This window comes from Phalacrocorax carbo, chromosome 3 (assembly GCF_963921805.1).
Source record: "Phalacrocorax carbo chromosome 3, bPhaCar2.1, whole genome shotgun sequence".
NCBI lineage: Eukaryota > Metazoa > Chordata > Aves > Suliformes > Phalacrocoracidae > Phalacrocorax > Phalacrocorax carbo.
Window position 1 is genome coordinate 115,692,417 of NC_087515.1, and position 22,354 is coordinate 115,714,770.

Here is a 22,354-nt window from a genome sequence, read left to right on the forward strand (position 1 = left end):
TATTGCAACAGGCCCTGCACAAAAGTCTGTCCCCGTCTTTCCTATAGTCCCCCTTTAAGTACTGGAATGCTGCAATAAGGTCTGCCCGCAGCCTTCTCCAGGATGAACAATCCCAACTCTCTTAGCCTGTCCTCACAGCAAAGGGGCTTCAGCCCTCGGACCATTTTTGTGGCCCTCCTCTGGACCCGCTCCAACAGGTCCACGCCCTTCGTGTGCTGAGGGCTCCAGAGCTGGATGCAGGACTCCAGGTGGCCTCTCACGAGAGCGGAACGGAGCAGAGGGGCAGAATCTCCTCCCTCAAGCTGCTGGCTTTTGATGCAGCCCAGGTTATGGTTGGCCTTCTGGGCTGCGAGCGCACATTGTTGGCTCATGTCCAGCTTTTCGTCCACCAGTACGCCAAGTCCTTCTCTTGACTTGAGAGCAGGGCTGCTCTCACTCCCTTCATCCCCCAGCCTGTATTGATATTGGGAGTTGCCCTGACCCAGGTGCAGGACCCTGATCTTGGCCTTGTTGAAACTCATGAGGTTTACACAGGCCCACATCTCCAGATTGTCCAGGTCTCTCTGGATGGCATCCCGTCCTTCTGGCATGTCAGCTGCACTGCTCAGCTTGGTGTCATCTGCAAACTTGCTGAGACTGCACTTGATCCCACTATGTCATTGATGAAGATATTCAACAGTACTGATCCCTGTACAGACCTCTGAGGGACATCACTTCTCAGCCATCTCCATCTGGACACTGAGCCACTACCCTCTGGATGTGACCATCCAACCAATTCCTCATCCACCAAACACTCCACCCATCAAATCTATCTCTCTCTAGTTTAGGGAGAAGGATGCTGTGGGGGACCACATCAAAGGCCTTACAGAAATCCACATGGACGCCACCTGAGGCTCTTCCCTTGTCCACTGATGTAGTCACTCTATCATAGGAGGCCACTAGGTTGGTCAGGCAGGACTTGCCCTTGGTGAAGCCGTGCTGGCTGTCTCAGATCACCTCCCTGTCCTCCATGTGCCTCAGCATAGCTTCTGGGAGGATCTGCTCCATGACCTTCCCAGGCACAGAGGAGAGGATGACAGGTCAGTAGTTCCCAGGGTCCTCCCTTCTACCCTTTTTAAAAATGGGTGCAACGTTTCCCTCTTTCCAGTCACCAGGGGCTTCACCCGACTGCCATGACTTCTCAAATATCATGGAGGGAGGGTGGCCTGGTGACTACATCAGCCAATTCCCTCTGGACTCTGGGATGCACCTCCTCAGGTGCCATAGACTTATGTATGTTCACAGTCCTCAGGTGGTCACAAACTAGATCTTCTCTTACAGCTGGAGAGACTTTGTTCCCCCAAACCCCATCTTGCGCTCCATCTGCTCGAGGGGTGTGGGAAGAGAGGCTGCCAGTGAGGACCGAGGCAAAGAAGCTGCCGAGCCTTCTCCTCATCCTTCTCCTCATCCTTCTCCTCATCCATTGTTACCAGTTTGCCAGCCTTGCTCATCAGTGGGGTTACACTGCCTTTGACCTTCCTTTTCTGGCTGGCATACCTGCAGAAGCCCTTCTTACTACTCTTTGCGTCCTCTGCCAAGTTCACCTACGGCTGCGCCTTGACCTTCCTCACCCCATCCCTACCTAACGGGGCAGCGTCCCTGTACTGTTCCCAGGGTACCTGCCCCTGCTTCCACTGCCTGTGCATTTCGTTCTTGCCCTTCAGTTTGACCAGCCGGTCTCGACTCATCCATGCTGGCCTCTTGCCTTCCTTGCCTGATTTCTTACACCTGGGGATCAAGAGCTCTAGTGCTCTGTGGAAATCATCCTTAAAATCTGTATCAGCGCTATATTCGTGTCTTTAAAAATTATTGGATTCATCATTTTCTAAAAGCAAGCAAAATTATGATTGACAGATGTAGCGGATAACAGTGAAAGAAAGGAAGCACATAAAATGAAGATGGGCGGGGCGGGGGCCGGAACGCGCCGCGCGGCGCCGCCCGCCTCCCACCCGGCTCCATAACGGAGTGCGCAGGCCGCGCGCCTGCGCCTTGCCGTGTCGGCGGTGCCGTGGTGCCAAGATGGCGGCGTTCTCGGGTAGGTGCCGCCGGGGCGGGAAGGTGTTCAGGTGTTGCCGGCAGCAGAGCGCCGGGAGAGCCGCTCGCCTCTGGATCCGCCCGTGCCTTGCGGGGTGGCGGGTCCCGGCCCTCCTGCTGCCGGCGGGCGCCGACAGCGCCGTGCGCCGCTCCTGGGGCCTGCCCTCGGCGTGGGTCGCTCTTGTACGTGGCTGAGCGCGGCGCCCGCTAAGGTCGGGAGGCCTGTGAGGATGGAGGTGCTCCTCCCGGCGCCTCGGGCTTTGCAGGCCTTCGGAAGTGGCTATCAAGCGGATTTGCTGGCTTTGGTGCATACGTGGTGTGCATCCATCCGGCAGCTGGGGCTGCTTCAGAGTCAGGCTCCTTCCTCCGGCTGACTGGTTTCTGTAACAGCAGGCTCGTCATAGCAGTTCCGTGTGGTGTAGTGGATCGTAACTGGTTTTTGTAGGAGTAGCTCTGTTCGGTGGTACAGTTTGAAATATGTGTGTGAACTGTAATCTGAAAGTTTACTGTTGAAGGAGAAAATATCACTGTGTGCCCCCACATGCACATATATGCGCACATAGGTGACCAGTCAACATTAGAGTACTGCAAAATTGTATATGAGGCTTTTAATTAATTTTTTAAATGAATTCTTTACATCTAATCGTGAGGAAAAGTGCGGAAGCTCTTTCCATAGATCTAGAGATGAGTTTAGATGCTAGCAGCAGGATTAATTTGGTTGTAGTTGAGGAAAATGTCTTAGTGCTAGTGTTTGATTAAACCCTTGTACTGTATATTGATTTAAACTATGTGGACTGGAAGTACATTAAAAATGGAAAAAAATAATGTAGGCGTTTATGTATAATTTACAATTAGTGTCTATTTTTATTGCTATAGAAAAAGCTGTTTGCTTATGTGGGTTGTCTGATTGTTTTGTGAGTACAGGCTAACGCTTGAAAATATTAAAGCTTTCTGAAATCATGTTACAAAGAAAACATGTTTCTTATAGCATATGCATTATAGCAAATGGAAGAATATTTTTTGGCTGCGTACATCCACGTACATCAGCCCAGCTCTCCGTATGGTATACGTGAAACAGTATGTGGCAGTGTAAAGGGTAGTATGTAAAAGCTTCCTTTAGAAAGGTGCATATTTATACTTAGAGAAATTGGTTTAGAGTAACCTTATGCACCTGAAAAGATAACCAGCACTAAATTGTTATTTTCATGGTATAATACCTTCATCTGCTTTCCTATTGAACAGCTCTAGGTTTGTTTTTTCCTTTAGTTTCTTAAATAGAGATAATTTGTTTATCAAGATACAGATGATACTATGTGGCTTCACATTTGACGTGTGTCTGAGGTACAATCATCAGACCTTGATATGAGTTTTCCAGAAGGGGTATCTAAGGAAAAAACCTTTCAGAGCTGGATGGAGTTAGTAACTGCATGAAAATCAAAGCATTGTCTAGTTAATATACATGCTGTAAGTGTGCAAGGTAAGATTTGGTGAAAAGAAACTTAATCTTCTCAAATTTGAGTCCTTATATGGTACAGATTTTTTTTCTTTTGAAAACTGTTTGCATCTCAACTGTAGAGAGAGTCAGGATATTTGTGATTAAAAAGTCATCCCTGTTGCTTCCATAGGCAGTTCCCTTAAATGTGCCTTGCCCTTGAAATGGTACTCGGTTTCCAGTGCATTGGCTTTGCTGCTATGTCAGCACCCGCCCCTGTGCTTAGTATGCACCTGACTCACTCTGTTATATACGGGGATAACTGTCAGAACCGCATGTGGGGAGGGGAGTATGCTTCTTACCTATGACTTGAGTTCTCTAAAGAAGGCTACCTGAGTTGTTGCCAAAAAAGAATGCTTTTCTGTTTTTGTCTGTAGTTGGAAGTGTTGATACTTGGAAATCTTTTGGGCTATGTTGAGTTAAATAACACTGTTGGTTTCTTTTTTTTCTTGTCTTACAGAAATGGGTGTTATGCCTGAGATAGCTCAAGCAGTAGAGGAGATGGACTGGCTGTAAGTAGGAATGCATTTGGGCTTGGCAAAATCTAATTTGCCTTTCAGCAATATATGACATGCTTCTTAAAGTACCTCTGCTGTCACATTAAATCAAAGCATGTACGTGTTTTCCTTGACTGTTGTTGCATCTCATGGACTTCTTTTTAGTGTGAATGACTGAAGAACACAAATTGTGACTGCAGTGTTAACATGAACTTGCACAAGTAAAGCATGGCTGCGTATGCGTCAGTGTCATTTGTTTGATAAAAGCCTCTGTACTTCTACCTCTGTGCTTCTGGTTTGTTTATTATGTACTGTGGGATTACTGGATGAAATACTGTCATGTAACTGATGCTAGTTTTGTAAATATTTTCCAGACTGTGGTCTGAGTTTGTACTCTTGAGAGTGGATACTTATGTGTCAGTCTACTATAAAAGTTGTTATTCCTAGGTTTAGTTACTTGTTTGGCTAAAATATTTTATTTCAGAGCTTGCTTTGAATAGTCATGCAGAATTTTATCAGTATGGGCAATCTTAGCATATGTAGTTCTTCTTTTCTCATTGCATGGTATTAATTAGCCATGATTGTCTGAAAATGCTGGTTACACTTATTTATCTTTACTTTCTTTTACAGTTTTGAATGAGAATTTCATAAATGAGGTCTGTGTAAGTGGCTTTAAAAGTGAAACTCACATGAAAAAAAGGAAAACAGGGAATATATAATCAATTGGTTTCTTTTATAGTTTAGCATAGTGATGTGAGGTGTAGCCCCCTTGTCAGGGTGCAACTGAATCCACTGCATCCACTAGTCACTCTTCCACTTACAAGGACAGCTTGGAAGAATTCTTTTCACTTCCTTAGCTGCAAGCCAGGAAGACTAACGTTTACCTGCTATTACCCATCATGCAGATGACTGTGGTTTCTGTGGGTTCCTATATAAGCAAAAATGCTTTTTTCTTTTGATAACATTGATTTATGTTAATATGTTTTTTCCTGTAGTCTTCCTACAGATATCCAAGCAGAATCCATCCCGCTGATCCTGGGAGGTGGTGATGTACTTATGGTACGTATGCAGGATAGCCCTATTCCTAGAAAGCCTGTGTCTTTTAATTGTTGTTTGTTCAGTCAGTTCTCTTAGTTCCAGAAGGGTCCATAGGTAGACTAGGTCTCATATCCTTCTTCAATAGAAAGTATATTCTTCAGCTAAAAACCTCTTTTTGTTCCTCGTGTGTTTCCAGCTGTTCTTGCAGATAGGATTCATTCTTTCTAGGCTTTATTTTCTGACTACTTGACAGGCACTCCCACATGAATGAGAGCTATCTGATTTCATCTCCACTCCTTTTTGTCATAAATATCTGATCTGCATGAAACATGAGTGATACTGCTGCAACACATGCTTCAGTATTGATAACCTTGGAGATACCAGATTAGTATGCCTTGTTCATCATGTCTTGTGCAGATCTTTGTGTTCTTGATTCTGTAACCAAAGTAACACTTCCTCTAATCTTCTGTAGTGCCTCCAGAAATTGGACATATGTAGGTAGTTTTTCTGGTGGACTCTGGGAGCTTTTGGTTTTTTTTTGAAGTCTATTGTAGAAGTTTTCCATGTTTATATTTGCATCTAACTTGTGCAAAGCAATGGAATTACTCTTTAAGATTTCCTGTATTATGCAGGAGTAAAAGTAAATTTAGCTTGTAGTTTACTAAAATAGAACTGTAGAACAGTCCTTACAGTGTAAGTTGCAACTCTGGTTAAACTCTTAAATTTTTCTTCCTATAGGCTGCTGAAACGGGGAGTGGAAAAACTGGTGTAAGTAATCTAACTTGTAGCAGAAAGTAGAAGTCTGCGAGCACTGAGAGGTGGTGTGTGTATGTGCAGAGAGAATGTGTGTATGTATTTAAGCAGTATTATTAACAGTCTTTACAAACATATGTGTAGCATGTTTTAAAGTGTTTCTGGGCCTGGGTATTGCACCTGAAGACTAGGCTGACTGTCTATCTGGAAATATTTATATAAACTGTGGCATGAAATTAACTTTCCATTTTAGGCTTTCAGTATTCCAGTTATCCAGATTGTTTATGAAACACTAAAGGACCAGATGGAAGGCAAGAAAGGGAAAGCAACTATTAAAACTGGTGGGGCAGGTAAGTGTTTGTGTCATGCACCACAGGTTTGGAACACTGTTAATTCATGTTGATTCCATCAGCTCCTGAATTAAAATTAACTTAACTTGCTATTAGATAAGAATTTTTTCCTTAATTTGGAGTAATGTAAATAGAATATCATCACCCCAGATTTTATAAAACAGTTAATTTAAATTTACAGGTGGGGACTCATGAAAACAACCGGGGAGTGTTTGACTACAGTCTCTTAGTAATGTTCATTGTCTTCAGCTTAAGGCTGGCTGATCCATGCCACGCTCTTCAGTGTTCTTTGGAAAGCCATGGTAGCTTAGTGCCTTGCAAGACGCGACGTGGTAGTAGTGTCCAGCTTAAAGTTAAAAGCTCTTCCAGTTGCAGGGATAGATGACACCCACGCAGTTGGTTTGGGCCTCTTAAGTGAGCTTGAGCAGAAAGCTTTTCCAGGCTCCAACTTTTTTTGTGTGGCTGGGGTACCACTGTAGTGTTTTTTTTTCAATTCTGCTGTGCTGAATAAAGCTGTAGCATTCCTTCTGGCACCTAGCTAGATTTGGAAGCTGAATAACTTGAGCTGCTGCAGATTTGAACTAGTAAACATTCAACTGAGCCGGAAGTGCACAGGACCAGAGCCTGCTGATATAGAACAGATTGTAACCATGATAATATCCTCACAATATTTGAGGGTCTATTATACATCTGTATAGATAAGCTTGCAACCTGAAAGCTAGTAACCATTTCCAGCCTGTGGTTTTTATAGACTGAGGTTTATATAAGTGACAGTAGCTGTACAGACAGCACATGGCTGCTACAGTGGTGACAGTACAGTCAACTTGGAGAGGAAAAAGAAAAATCCTCCCTGAAAGAATGTAATATGAATACACTCAGTAGTCCTAATTGTAATGATTGCTAGTTTTGCAAAAAATGCTTATATTGTGGAACTTCTGGACTTCATCGCAACATGTTATTGGGCCTGTGAAAAATGAAGTCAGAAATTGAAGTGCGTGTATGTGCTCTTCGGTAATGGCATTTTAACCGATACCCTGAAAATATCTTAATGTAAACTTGGAATAGAAGTAGAAAATACATTTCAAGTTTATGCTTTTAATGTAGTTTTGGATATTTTCTATATGAATTTGATTGTGATTACATGGAATTGTGGCTTATTTTGCAAATGTCTTAATTGTTTTCAGTTGTATTTTTAAGTAACTTCATGTGTGTTCTCATTAATGGAATAATCTAAGTTTTCATAGAATACCTCTGCGTTGTGCATCTGTGCCCCTCCTTCAAGTTGTAAGCCTTCATTTTGACCTCGTGGCATGACTTGCATTGGAACAAAGCTGTCTCCCCAGAAAATTAAGCCAGGCACTGTAAAGCCAACGTGAACTTTTGAGTTTGAGGCTTACCTTGTTGGTTTAATGCGTTTTCTGTTGCTGTCTTTCAAACCTAGTGCTCAATAAATGGCAGATGAACCCATACGATAGAGGATCAGCTTTTGGTGAGTTGTACAAATGTTCACTTGAAAATGTTTGCATGGTGAAACAAAGAATAAACTAGAAGAAAGTATGCATGAAAATTTCTTTTAAAAGCAGCCAGGCAATTTCTTTAACTAAAACGATCTTGTAATTTTCAGCAATTGGATCAGATGGTTTGTGTTGCCAAAGCAGAGAGGTAAAAGAATGGCATGGATGCAGAGCAACGAGAGGCGTGACTAAAGGTAGGTATAAAATTATGTATTTTGGAGACTCTTCTAGAAGTTTGAACTGAAATGCCTACTTATCACCCACTGTTAATGTAGATGGTTGCATTTAAAACTTGTTATCCATATGAGCTAGTTGAAGACTTTGGAATGGCAAATACCTCTGTCTTGCTATCCTTGTGCTGTAAATTACCTTTTCCCTGACAGGGGATTGAGCTGGAGGAGGAGACAGAATCACAATTAATATTCATTAGAACATGTTTTCTTAAGGTGTTGTTAACAGGAAATAGCTACTGACACAGCACTTTCAGTTGTTTCCTCACACACTTCACACAGACATGAGGCTACACAAATTTCATGGTTACATGGTTGGAGCAACAGTTGAGAGGCCAGCCCCAACTCTGTACTCAGAAGCAGAGTCATACTGATACTCCAGGGGTTCTAGGTGGGTGTTCAGAAAGACCCTCAAACAGTCTCATTTCATCAGCTGTGCAGATAATCCCCTAGTCTGTCTGTATGTAGCAGCCAGTTGGATGCGGTTCAAGTTACACAACCAATTGCTGATGCTGGTGGTCTTGTACTGATTAGGCAGACCCGTGATGTTTATCAGTTCTTGTGGATTCAGTAGAACCACTGGTCTCTCTAGCTTATCACTCCTTTGGAGCCTTTCACACACTACCTCTCAGCATGCACTTTGTCCCTTGCTTGCTGTTCTCTGATAATCTTTAATCATTACATACATAGGTACCTACAGAACCTTTCTATGCTAACACAAAAGGGGATTTTGATACTTTCAGCTGGGGTGGAAATGTTAGACTTGCATGGTCTTGGAAGCAGCCAAACTGAACCACCATGATGAAATCAAAGTTTGTGTTGTTTTACACCCTTCCTTTCTCTTTTAAAGGGAAATACTACTATGAAGTTTCCTGTCATGACCAAGGCTTGTGCAGAGTTGGTTGGTCAACTATGCAGGCTTCACTAGATTTGGGTGAGTTCCCTTCAAAAGAAGAATCCCATAGATAGTTTTCATATTCATATGGAATGGCTGGAGTCCTGTTCTAGTCTTGCCGGGAACAGGTTCCTTGGGAAGGATAGCAGGTTTTTTTTTTACAATTGTTGCTCTTCCTGTAAGAGGAAATCTGCTTAGATGGTGGCAAAGTCTCTTGCCTCTTGTGACTTCTTTCCCTTTATTTCAATTTTTAATGAAGAAGACAAGACTAGTAAAATCAATAAATGTACAGTACAAAAGTACTAGTTTAGCATATATCAAAGCTAGAAGTCTTTAGCACTGTGGTTTGTTTTTTTTTTTACACGGTAGGGTTAGCGGTTTCAGTTGTCAATACAAAGAGGAAAAAAACGTAACCTGTCAACCAAAAGTTTAAAAAGCTATACTGTGTCTTGTCTTCAGGCACTGATAAATTTGGCTTTGGCTTTGGTGGAACTGGTAAGAAATCTCACAACAAGCAGTTTGACAGCTACGGTGAGGTAAGCTTGAATTGCTTATTGGTGGAAACAAAAGTTTTGCATGTTTGTTCTGTGCTGCAACAATCTGCTGTCTTTTGTAATAGTGTTAACTTCTTAAGGGAAGATCACTGGGCAAAAGTACCATGAAACATTAAAGCATTTTTGGATAAAAGCTTATTAACAGTTTTAACAACAGCAGTTATCAGCTTGAGGCTTATGATTTTGGCTAGACTGCAATTATATTGACTCTCATTTAGAAGATAAACCTTTTCTGTGTGTTACAGGATAGAGGTTAACGAGCTCTTGAGTTTATTTCTTGACTTATTTCAGCCTTAGTTTAAACAGCACCAACCTGTCTGTATACCTTGGTGAATATCTGAGTGAGGGTATCATATATGGTTTACTAGTAGTTAAAGTAGAAGCAATCACACAACTGTAATATGTAAAGACACATATTTAAATGCTAATAAGATGTAGTTAGTCATGCTTTCTTTCTGGCTATTGAGTTGGGTTTGCCATTAGAACTGTTACGTTAATGTACACTTCTGAAAATGTCTACCAGAAATATCTGTGGTGGTTTTAGTGTAGCGTGCCAGTGAAGAGTTCAGATGTTTAAGCATAATTTATATAACTATGCATAATACAGCAGAAACTTACGTCTTTTTGTGGTATTAGCAAACTTGCAACTTTATGACTATTGTAGCTTTTTTTTATAGTAGTGACCTCTGAGCTGTTGAATTAGAAGCACTTTATAATATACAGGTTTTATTGAATACTTTTACAATTAACAGATTTCAAGATATTTAAACAAAGTTCTTAAGTATTCCTAACATGAATACAGTATCTCCTGCAAGAGTTAGGCTTTTCATATTGTCAAAATACAAGTCTCTGTTACCATGTTTGGTGCTCTAAGCTTAGATTTACATTGGCTAATAAATGCATGATTAATGCACTTTTCCATAATGCAGAATACTTCCAGGTAAATGACTAAAATTTATCATTGTCAAAGTGTTCGGTTTTAAAGTGAATTTAAAGCAGCAATAAATGTTTAAATATCTAAGATAAATTGGGCAGTTTACTGAAGATATGTAATCAAATAAAAACATGCATGCTATTTACAGCAGTGTTGTTGGAATAAAAATTGAACTTGCTTCTCTCAGAAATTAGCATTTAGTAGAGAGAAGTGGGAAAACTGTAAAAGTTGACAGTCTGTAAGCATTCAGTTTTCTTAATACACCGAATACTAATCTCTTTGTTTCACAAACTTCTTGTTACAGGAATTCACTATGCATGATACAATTGGGTGTTATCTAGACATAGATAAAGGACAAATAAAATTTTCCAAAAATGGTAAGTTTTATTCACTTTCTTCTTTCGAATTTTACTGGGATGCTTCTATTGGGGGAGGGGAAAGGAGAGGAACACACACACATGCGGAGTCTGACTGAATGAACCCTCCTTTCAGGGAAGGACCTTGGCCTTGCATTTGAAATCCCACCACACATAAGGAACCAAGCACTTTTTGCAGCTTGTGTACTCAAGGTAATTAGGAATATCACAGATGTGTAAGGTCATGAAAATTGTCTAGTTTTGGTAACTAACTACTCATGTATGAAACTTGCATAACCATCTACAACTACTGTAGTTGTGCTTGTACACTCTTTGTTTCCCATGGTCTACTGGGATTTAGTACAGGAGAGGTCACCACAGTATGTTGGCTTTGACAAGTACTGTTCAAATTAATATATTGAATGTTTAAATTCAAATTTAAATACTTAAACGGGAATGTAAGGGTACAATAGCATGGATGCCTAATTCCTAATGCCACTGCTATCTTGCCTGTATTGAGCTTTCATACACTACAAATCAACAGATAAATAATTTGAAAATGCCAAAATTATTGTTTGATTTGTTCTCAGCTTGAGTGTTACAGTAGTGTAGTAGTATGTCGTGGAGTTAGTCTCTCTGGGATGATCTCTTACTGAGTAAAGGTTTTAGCAAAATGTTTTGGTGATCAGAGAAATGTACAAGTCAATAAGTGTGGTTTGTTTGTTTGTTTTTTTTAAACTATGGTTTGTTATTGAAAATGAATGTAATGTAACAGTTCAAAAAAGGCTTCCATGTGTTTGTAAGTGTGGGAATATTTTGATGTAGAAGAAAAGAGTTTTAAGAACTAGAACCACACACAGAAGGGTCTGGTAGGCTTTAGATGACTTTGGGAAGGGGAATGTGTAGAATGGGAGAAAACACCACCTTCCCCATCTCCTCGTCTAGCTGGCTTCTCATGGGGAAATTAATTGTGTAATTGTTTCTCATTTTACATGGTCTCTTGAGTCTGTCTGTATGACACAACTTTGTTGAAATCTAGAATGCTGAATTGAAATTCAATTTTGGTGAAGAAGACTTCAAGTTTCCACCGAAAGATGGCTATATTGGCCTTTGCAAGGCTCCTGATGGTCATGTTGTAAAATCACAGCACTCAGGTAGGTTAGATTTTTAAACTTCTCTCAGTTCTATATTCAGACTGTGTTACAGAGCATCTTCTGATCACTAATTGCTTCATTATTGCTGTATCAAGGTCTTACTGGTAGCAATATTAGTGCTTTTTTAAAGTATTCCAAATTTTCTTGATTTTAGACACAAATAGTCTAAAATTTTGAATTTAGAAATGCATCAGATAAAAAGAGAAGTTCAGCTAAGTTACTCACACTGTTATCTTAAAAATAAGCGTGTGTGTGTTTAAGCCCTGCAATAAAATTAATTACACTGCATGGCCAGTATACCCACTATTGTGGCAAGATTCAGTTGTAACCTCTGCATATTAATCTGAAGCTATTCGTACTTGAGTGAGCCACATCACCCTGTAATGGAACATTTACAATCATGAGGTTTTAGATTATTAGTAGAAAATCCAAGTTTATTTCCAGTAAAAAATTCCATGACAGGAATGTAGTTTGTATTAATGGCATAATTTTTTCACTTAGGAAATGCACAAGTGGTTCAAACACAGAACCTTCCAAATGCTCCAAAAGCATTGATTGTGGAACCATCAAGAGAGCTTGCAGAACAAACTTTGAACAATGTGAAGCAATTCAAAAAATATGTCGATAATCCCAAATTAAGGTAACAGTGCATCTGTTATATTATGGTATTGTCCGTAGATGTGATTTTGGGGTTGGGGTGGGGAGGTGTTCCACTTTATAGCTAAGTGGACCTTAATCTGCTCTATTGCTGATAATAGCCTCAGTAATATCTGCTACTAACCAACCTTCTGACTTTTCAGCTACAGTCAGACCAGTTAGGGGTTTTTTTGATGTGTTTTATGTATGGGCTACTTTCTGGTAATGATGGCTCTATTATTTTTTTTCTTCAGATTATCAAAGATGTATGATAATTAATTTTTTAATCAAGAAAAGCGCATCTGCTTACTGCACTACTTGTCTAAGCACCTTCCTGTGTCCCCCACCTGCCTGTGCCCTGATTTTGTTTGTTCATCTCCAACAAATAGTTATATACAAGGTCTGCTCTGTTTACATTAGTGTGCTCACAGGACAGATGTTGCAGTGATTAGCATGGGGGTGCAATTCTGAAAAATGAATCATCTACAAGCTACTTTGGTCTAAACTGTGTCTCTTTTGACTGTGCTTAGAATATAGAGACTCTTGTTTAAGTTTTACAAACTGCACTCAATTTACAAGAGTGCTTTTACCAGAATTGAAAGGGAATAGCAACGGGGAGAGGTGAACTGTGATCTTAGATTCATTTAGTTTACTGTCGTTTGTGTTTCCAGCTATCAATAACACAGGAAACTTACCAAACTTAGGTTTTAGATTTTTAAGGAATGGATTCTTTAAGATTTAACTGGTTATGATGTTTAATACAACAGCGATAAAATAATCAAATTCAAATACAACTTGGTAAAAAACTTTTACTTCTTTAATTGAAATACAATAGAGTACATGTGAAGGGATGAATTTTAAAATTATTTTTTCCTATGCTTATGTTCATAAAATTATTGTTCAGAGCTATTAATCATTAACTACTAATAAAAGAATCTTTAGCCAGATGTTTAATATATCTTCTGAATTTAAAAAAAAAATTAGCTAATGTCAAAGTATGTTGATGTAATTTTAGGGAACTGTTGATTATTGGTGGGGTTGCTGCAAGAGATCAACTCTCTGTACTGGAACAAGGAGTAAGTTGTGTTTTTGTTCATATGATTTAATGGTTTGGGTTCTGAATAACTCATGATGTTGCCAGGGAATAGTAATGGTGCTTCTTGTAACTCCTGTAAACATGATAAAAAGAAATGGTGCAGTTGATAGCAAGCTCGTTTGCACTGATCTAGCATTTGTTGCTTTACTTCCATGGCAACTGTCAATACAAATGCATACAGTCCTTGGTCAAATTCTGTGGAAGCCTGAGTACTTCTGAAATTTTAAAATAAAGGTGTAATTTTGCCATTTGTCCTTAACTAGCAAGACAGAGACAGTTTTCCTATTAACTTCTGCTTCATGTTTGTGTGAATAAAACTTGTCTGCAATTACCGGGGTCAACCTATACCACAAACCAGTCCTACGTAAGAAGGAACAAGTTTAGTTTCAGCAGTGTGGGACATACAGTCAATTCAGTCCTGCTGCAGGGGTAGCGTAGTGATTTTGGCTTTTTTAAGACTTGCTTTTGGAAGTGAGACGACGTCACTATTGATACGATTTTTCAGTGATTCTAGCTGCCAAAATACAGATTTTCTGATTTGAACTGAAAGATTGCTAGACTTGTATGTGAATGCTAAATTCGTGATGGTGAACCCTTCCATCTGGCAAAATCTTAAGTTGTTTCTATAGTTGGTAGACTTGATAGGTATACTTCCAAAGTAGGAAAAGCTGAATTTATTTTATCCCCATTTAAAAACAAATCTGGCTTCAGATAACAAAGTTGCACAGTTTTTTCAGGGGTTGGGAAAGAAGCATGGGGAAAAGGGAGCAGGGGCACAACACTTTCCAAACGAAGGGAAGACTTCCTGCCTAAAGCAGGGTCTGCTAATGAAATGGCCGTAGAACTGACATAAAGGTTGCCCAGGGAGGCTGTGGGATCTCTATCCTTGAAGATACTGCAAATTTTACTGGGCAACTTTCTGAGTACTCCAAAGCAACTTGAAAATTGTCCTTGCTCTGCATATGATAGTGGGAGTGTGAACCAGATGACCTCAAGAGACCTCTCCTAACCAAATCAGTCTTAAGATTCTGTGCAGTTATAATTAATAGAAGATAGGGCATCATACTGATAATGGTTTCATAACATAAATTTAGGCAAAGCTGGTAATGCCTCTAGTTAGTTACGGGACCAATTCATACCCTTACTGTATTTCACAGGTGGATATTGTTGTTGGAACTCCTGGAAGACTTGATGACCTGGTCTCAACAGGAAAGCTTAATTTATCTCAAGTTAGATTCCTGGTTCTGGACGAAGCTGTACGTAGAGAACTAAGTTCTGTTCTTAAATGCAATATAACATTTCCTAAAAGAATAAGTGAAATGTCATTGTTCTTCAGTACCAAATGTCATTTGGTACTTGAGTAGAACAACAATTAGCAACTATAGGCTATTTCAGGTCAATCTTCTTATTTCTAACCATAGTAACCTACACATTTTTTTTCTCCTTGTAGCCTTTCTAGAAAAGCCATTTGAATTTTTTCTGATAGAGAAATATATTTCAGGGTGTATTCACAAGATTAGTGAAGTCTACCCTGTCACTGTACAGGCAACTTGAAAGGACAAAGACAAGATAAGAATTTCTGGTTACCCAGCAGGTCTCAAAGCCAATGATGTTGTAGTCAATGTGCTATGGAATGAATGCCCCTCTCTCTCTCATCTGTTGTAGTACAACTGAATAATCACAAAGATGCAATGTCTTGGGGTACTAGCTAAGAGAAGCTGCTGAGACAGATGTTCAATATCCTGTGAAGCACAGCAGCTGTACTTGTAAATACTCCAAATTTATTCCTTTTTTTCCTCTCTAGCAATAAAGTCAAAGCTAGGCATTGACCTGTCCAGCTAATTAAAAGAGAGAACTTCTGAGACTAGAGGTGTATTCCTTATTTAACTCAAGTGTATAGACTGAGAAATAAGGATTGCAGCTTGTTTTCTTTTATTTTATTCCCATGTAGGATGGCCTTCTCCTCCAAGGATATTCAGATTTCATAAACAGGATCCACAGTCAAATTCCTCAGATAACTTCAGATGGAAAGAGACTTCAGGTATAAAGTTTGTTCTTGGTTTTGTGGGTTTGGAGGTGTGTTTGTTTTGATTGGTTGGGGTTTGGGTTTTTTTTATGGTATGCACTGCTTTCACTTGTTGACCATTACATGGCATGGAGCATGCTTATTTGAAGTTGAGTTTTTTTACACCCCTTATCCAAAAGTAACCCTGGTCCACTGGGTTCAGTAATTGCCTGTGAACATGTATTTTGAGGATCCTAGATCTTGAAGCCCAGTGTTTAGCAAGTATTTGGGTTATTTAGATATAAAAGTATCTGAAAAATTAGTGACTACATACATTATGATTTCTAATGTTCTAACAATTTTGATTCACCAGCTCTCTAATTCTGCTTTCTTCCTCTTAAATGATTGCGTTTGTGTAAGAGAATAGTTAAGTAACTTATTTTGTGTCTTAATTCTTGTTCCTGTGATGAGAGCCAGGGGGTCCCAGTCAGGGACTCCTACTGTTGTGCTACATTATGCTATTCAACATTCTTCCAGTTTGACGTTTTTTGCTGGGAGACTCTGATCTTCAGTGGTATCTATGTGCCTCTCTTCTCAGGTGATTGTGTGCTCTGCAACACTACATTCTTTTGATGTGAAAAAACTATCTGAAAAGATCATGCATTTTCCTACCTGGGTTGATTTGAAAGGAGAAGATTCTGTCCCTGAAACTGTACACCATGTAGTTGTGCTTGTAAATCCAAAAGCTGACAAACTCTGGGAAAGGCTCGGCAAGAATCATATCAGGGTAAGTGGTCTATAACTGAAAATGAAGATTACTTGTCCATGTTTACCTATTTAACCTTCAGAATGGGGGCCTAATGTTGTAGGATCTTTGCCAGCTATGGAAACAGCTGAGATTATTTGTTCCAGCATAGCGATATTGGTAGTGTCATAACACTGTTTCTGAACAGCTCAGTCTTACAAACATGATGAGGAAGATCTTGGTAGAGTAGCATTGGTTTGTGCTAGAGAACAATGGCACTGCACCGCCTTTCACTCATTTCACGGCTAATGGTCTGTGACCTAATTGTAGTTAGTACCCGTCTTTCCTGATTGATCAGGAGGAAGTAAACCTTCTAACACAGATCATCTGTAAAGGTTTGTTTCTAACACCTGTGAGATAAGCAATATTTAAAGTAATGGTTTTCATCTCAGACTACATTTGAGACTAGTTTAAATTCTACAGTAACTTGACACCTATTCACGTGAGAAGGTGGTGGTGGTGTTGTTGAAGTCTTTAGTTTTTGAGTTCTGAATAACCTGTGACTGTATCTTGTTCTCAGCTACTCTTATGCAGTTACAATCAATAGGTTTTGTTAACTGCTCATTATCTCTGGAACATCCCTTTGTTAGGTCTGAGAGCCTTTTCAATAAGCTTGAGCATGAATTTATTTCATTTAGGTTTTAGGTTTATATCTGATTCAGCCTAGCACAGGGAAAAAGATAAGGAACAACAGTGTTTGTATGGTTTAGCCATGTTTCTAGTACATTAGTTTCAGGTTTGGTGTTTTGTTTTTTTAATTCATCACTTTTTTCAAAGGTAGTTTCTATCCAATGTCTACATAAATAATTTTGTCTTTTTCATGAACAAGTTTTGTTCAGCTAAAGGTCTAAGTCCAAAGGTAAGATAAAGGTAGCTTAACTTCTGTCTGGCACGAGAACAGAATGCTAAGATTACTTTTAAACTTCATTTATTTCTTGCTAATTATAAGTTAATGGAGTTTCCTCTGTGAAGTATGGACTAATGACTTGGGGGTTTTATTTGTTTGGGTTTTTTTTCCCTAGACTGATGAAGTACATGCAAAAGACAATACACGACCTGGTGCTAACACTCCAGGTAATCAGCAGCGTTAGTTAAATAATAGCTTGTGAAATAATCTTTTGTAAATATTATGAAGTAAAACTAAATTATAGTACATAACAGCCTCGAGTCATGTTCTTCCAAATTTTTATTTCTATGTTTTAGTAGTTGTCAAGAGAAATATGTTTCTGTAATTAGAGGGGAGAGAGAAAGGCCTGAATAGATTTTTGCAGGTGTGTAAACAGCAAGTGCTTGTTGGTGTGTGTAACTTGAAACTCTGTAGTAGTTTTGTTCTTTCTGTAATATATTACCTTGTAGCATGGGACCATGGGCGAGGCAAACTGAAGGTCTAGCTCCCCTGCTTTGCTCATAAATGTTTAACTGTCTACTGAAGGGCTAGAGAACTTTAAATGGTATGCTGTTGAAAGACTTCATATTTTTAAACAATTTGAGTAAAATAACTTCTTTATTTACTCAGAAATGTGGTCTGAGGCTATTAAAATTCTAAAAGGAGAATATACTGTTCGGGCAATCAAAGAACACAAGATGGACCAAGCCATTATTTTCTGCAGGACTAAAATAGACTGTGATAATATGGAGCAGTACTTCATCCAACAAGGCGGAGGTAATATTTCTCACCAAAATCTTATTCTGCTTACTTTCCTGTTTATTTCAAAGCCAAATTATACGATCACTGATGTTTGGACACCATGCAAATAAAATTCTGCTTCAAGGTTTTTGACATACTTATTAGGCTTAAAAATCAGGGTTTGGCAGCAGGGAGCTGCAGGGGTACCCTTTGCAGGTAGAGGCAATGAACTGCCCTGTGTCTGTTCCACACAGCTCTGAAATGGCCGGAAGCAACCCATCATGAACCAAAATTTGAACCTATGAGAAGAGCGTAGGGTGCCTTTGAAATGTATATTAGAAAAAGCAATAGTTGCTAGGAGCTGGAGGTGCAGGAGGAAATGTGTGTGTACAAAAGTACACACGTAAGGAGGTAGGGAAGGAAAAATGTGAGAGAAAACGTGGGGGGACACTGAAAAGGGGATGTGTGAGGAAAAAGATGAAGACACACCTTGCTTGGAGAAACAAGGGAAGCTTACACTAGGAAGGAGTGAGTAGACATGCCTACACAGACATCCTCTGGGGAGGGGTGAGGAAAGGTGTTTGTTTAGTGTTTTTGTCTTGTTTTTCCCCAACGTTTTTATCAGTAATTAGAAGTTTATGTAATTGGTAATAAATTCAGTGAAAATCCCCTGAGTTGTGACCACAAAATGTACTTTTTTTCCAGTTCTGCATGGTGTAGTGTCAAAACTACATATATGATGTTATTAATACATAGCAACTCTTTCAGGCCCTGATAGGAAGGGACATCAGTTCTCATGTGTCTGTCTGCATGGTGACAGAAAACCTCAAGAAAGAAAGCAAAACCTGGAAAGATTTAAGGTGAGGCAACAGATTCTTGAAGGCTTTACCCTCTCTTCCCAATAACTGAAATCATATGTTAATTAGTGGTTCTAGTTCTCCACTTAAGTTAAATTTCATTCAAATGCTCTATGAGCCACTTCCAAAAATTCTGTGAGGCACGATTTCTGTAGGTGAAAATCTATACTGTCAGTCAGTATGACCTGTGTGAGTTTTCACTGAGAGGGTAGGTGGGCTTGCTTTAAAATAAAACCTATATTTAAGCTCTGTAACAGTTTACTTTGTTTAGTGTCTTTGGTTCTTGAATATTAAAAAAAGTTACAGTTTGGTTTTGATTAAGCCATTCATGGATTTATACTTGCCTTATGTGGTTGGGGGAGAAGTGTAAATTGATTAAGCTATTCATATTCAGAAAGCACTGTGGTACTGTGGAGGAGCTTCATTTGAAGTGTTCCTAAATGTGCAGAGATACTTCAAGGTGAAGTAAATGGGAAGGACTACTGTTTCATTGCTTGGGGTTTCGTTTGGTTTTAGTACAACGCTTCTTACAACTGTTTTCGTAGAGAGGAGATGTCCGTTTCTTGATCTGCACAGATGTTGCTGCTAGAGGAATTGATATTCATGGTGTTCCGTATGGTAAGACACGACTTAAACTAAGCTGTTAAATTGCATATGGCTTCAATATATTTGCAGCCCTGTCAACTAGTAAAAACAGGTATATGACTTACAGCTTCATTTGAAAAAGTTGTAGATTTTAAGTTGCCTATTTCAAGCCTTTTTAATCTGATTGTTCATCATACCTGCTCAGATACCTAATGATCTGCATTGTTGGGGATTCTTCATTTGTTTTTCCACTCTCATCAAAAAATAATCGTGGGGAAAGCAGTTTTACAGTGGAAGTCTTAAGAGCAGGTAGTGCAGGTAATGACACCTGTAACTGCTGTAATAGAACATAAAGTATGTATGTGGTCTGCGGAGAGGAATTGCAGCAATCAAAATTATATTTATTTTGGGTGTCTGATCTGTGACCTTAGCTCATATATTTAAAAAAAAACAACAACAACTTTTCTTCTCTGTGGCTTGCGTGTATCTTATGCAGTTATCAACGTCACACTCCCTGATGAAAAACAGAACTATGTTCATCGAATTGGAAGAGTAGGCAGAGCTGAGAGGTATGTATCTGTTCAGAGTAGTTGCCACATTTTCTTGAGTTTTTTGTTGCTTCTTAAGTTGGCAGTACTTATTGAAATACACTTTTCTTTCTCTCTTCTCCCCTAATATTTCAGGATGGGTCTGGCAATCTCCCTTGTAGCAAAAGAGAAAGAAAAGGTAATAATGCTCCAAAGCAAAATTGAACAGACTTTATTTTCTGAAGTTCTGTCCACAGCTGATATCTGACTTTAATATCCTGCATTCGAAAACTGCTTGTTTGTTCTTGCATAATTGAAAGGGAATCTAAATAGATATCTGAATTTTTTTGTGCTATAATTAAGCAAAATTAATGCACTAAACTATTTCACAAAGTTTAGAAGTTGTTTTGTGTTATTTCTAGGTTTGGTATCATGTATGCAGTAGTCGTGGAAAAGGGTGTTACAATACTAGACTGAAGGAAGAAGGAGGTTGTACCATATGGTACAATGAGATGCAGGTAAGCATTTTACTTAACCAGAATGTTCCAATTCCTCTAAAAGACTGTGGGATATAGTTATTCTTTTAGCTGCGTGGTTGAAGTACAAAGCTAATTTTGGGGTGTTTCTAACCATTGATTCTGTTTGAAGAAATGAGAAAACTTTGCAAGTTATACATCTCTAAGTTATTTCTTTAATTATAAAAGCTTATTTTAATATTCCCAGCCAATTCTGTTGGAGTCTTATTCTCAGCTTCTCTGTGGTCTTCCTAAATAAATGCTGCTAAGAGTTACAGGGTGTTAGTTACACATTTTTGTTTAGATGGTTTGTTACAAAACTAACTAAAACTATTGTTCCTCTAACCTGGAAATAGTGTGTCACTTAAGTACACTTTCACTGGGACTTGTATACCAAGTATGAATGCTTGTTAAATTCAGTGCTTCCCTGCTTTTTATGTTAAAGAAGGGTAAATGATATCTGTGGTAAAATAGGCTTGGACTGTAAGCTCTTTATAATAAAGTAGCCCCACTCACATAAATAGTGATATATAAAATAAAGGTTTCTAGGTAGGGTAAAAATATACTGAGATTGGAAATTAACTTGTATAATCCATTTGAGAAAAAAGTGGTAGTCTTTGGTGTCTGAGACCATATTATTTTCTGTGTACAGTTCCTGTTGAGACTATCTTAACGTGTCTGTTCAGAACACTAGTCTGACTGAAGATTTGGACCATAAGAGTGCTTTAAGACTTTCTTTTTTTTAGTTGCTGGGCGAGATTGAAGAACACTTAAACTGCACTATTGCCCAAGTTGAACCAGACATAAAAGTACCAGTAGATGATTTTGATGGGAAAGTTACATATGGACAGAAAAGAGCTCTGGGTGGTAAGCAATGAATTACTCTTGAGTTACCTTGCTATACAATGCTTAGTTTCTTTGGTTATCTGCTGTGTAAGTACAGAATAAGCAAATTTAAAAAGACTACTAGTTCTTTGCTGTCTTCCTTCATTTGTTACATGTAGTCTATGGGTTGCAGGTGACCAAAGTTGTGTAGGCCTGTACTTTTTGTTTGTTAGTGTTTTTTTTTAACAAGGTAACAAAGTTACTTTAACTTTGTGAATGACTGTGGTTAAGCATTATTAGTTCTGCTGAAAAACGGTTTTGAACATGTCATTTAGATTGGGTCTCTTTTGGCAGGTGGGCTGTATAAAGGCCATGTGGATATTCTGGCACCTACAGTACAAGAGTTGGCTGCCCTTGAAAAGGAGGCTCAGACATCTTTCTTGCATCTTGGCTATCTTCCTAACCAGCTGTTCAGAACATTCTGATCGTGCCACACTTGAGACAAGGCTTGAGTTAATAAATGCTCTACCCTGCAAATATAAAAATCCCATCCTGTCTTTGAGCAGCAGTAGTTAAAAAGAATTAAAATTAAATATACCACTTGCATGATGAGCAGTGTGATCAGCACTGTTAACTCTCTATTAGCTATTGCCTTGATAGAATAAAAGATGTCAAAGATTGAAAATGGTTTCTTTTGCTCTTTTTTTGTCTTGCCTTGAGGATTAATTTGCAGAATCATTCTTTGCATAGCTTTCTGATTTATTGGAAATAAAAGTATAGTTAAGCAAATCTGGAAGAAGGAGAGTTTACTTTTCTTTGCAGATTATATGTTAATATTATTTAACTTGATGTGTACTGTAATTTTTAATAGTAGGCTTCTTAAAGATGCATCCATATTCAGAAATCTGTTTATATTTAAGATATCGGGGGGGGGAACCTTAACTTCCTGGAGTATGTATTTGAAGCTCCTGGTTATCTTAAAACCCTGAATCTAGGCTGCTAACTGCATTTTGCTGCTGTAATACTAGAATTCTCA

At 39.0% G+C, this 22,354-nt stretch overlaps 1 protein-coding gene across 1 annotated transcript; it reads left to right on the forward strand.

Annotated features, from left to right (window-relative positions):
- Positions 1-1,980: 1,980 nt before the first annotated feature.
- On the forward strand, positions 1,981-22,107 carry DDX1 (DEAD-box helicase 1). Its single transcript, XM_064448070.1, has 26 exons — positions 1,981-2,074; positions 4,026-4,077; positions 5,058-5,121; positions 5,839-5,868; positions 6,107-6,203; positions 7,645-7,692; positions 7,828-7,911; positions 8,798-8,881; positions 9,302-9,378; positions 10,635-10,707; positions 10,823-10,899; positions 11,726-11,840; positions 12,342-12,480; positions 13,492-13,552; positions 14,730-14,828; positions 15,524-15,613; positions 16,176-16,364; positions 17,405-17,456; positions 17,899-18,045; positions 18,778-18,869; positions 19,412-19,484; positions 19,948-20,020; positions 20,135-20,177; positions 20,401-20,496; positions 21,240-21,360; positions 21,673-22,107. The coding sequence occupies exons 1-26, from the start codon at positions 2,059-2,061 to the stop codon at positions 21,801-21,803; spliced, it is 2,223 nt and encodes a 740-aa protein (XP_064304140.1). The 5' UTR covers positions 1,981-2,058; the 3' UTR covers positions 21,804-22,107.
- Positions 22,108-22,354: the final 247 nt, after the last annotated feature.

Excerpts from the sequence above, each read along its gene's own strand:
- DDX1 (XM_064448070.1), top strand. Across the intron at positions 6,204-7,644 it reads TATTAAAACTGGTGGGGCAG|TGCTCAATAAATGGCAGATG; the intron begins GTAAGTGTTTGT and ends TTTCAAACCTAG. Across the intron at positions 9,379-10,634 it reads AGTTTGACAGCTACGGTGAG|GAATTCACTATGCATGATAC; the intron begins GTAAGCTTGAAT and ends TTCTTGTTACAG.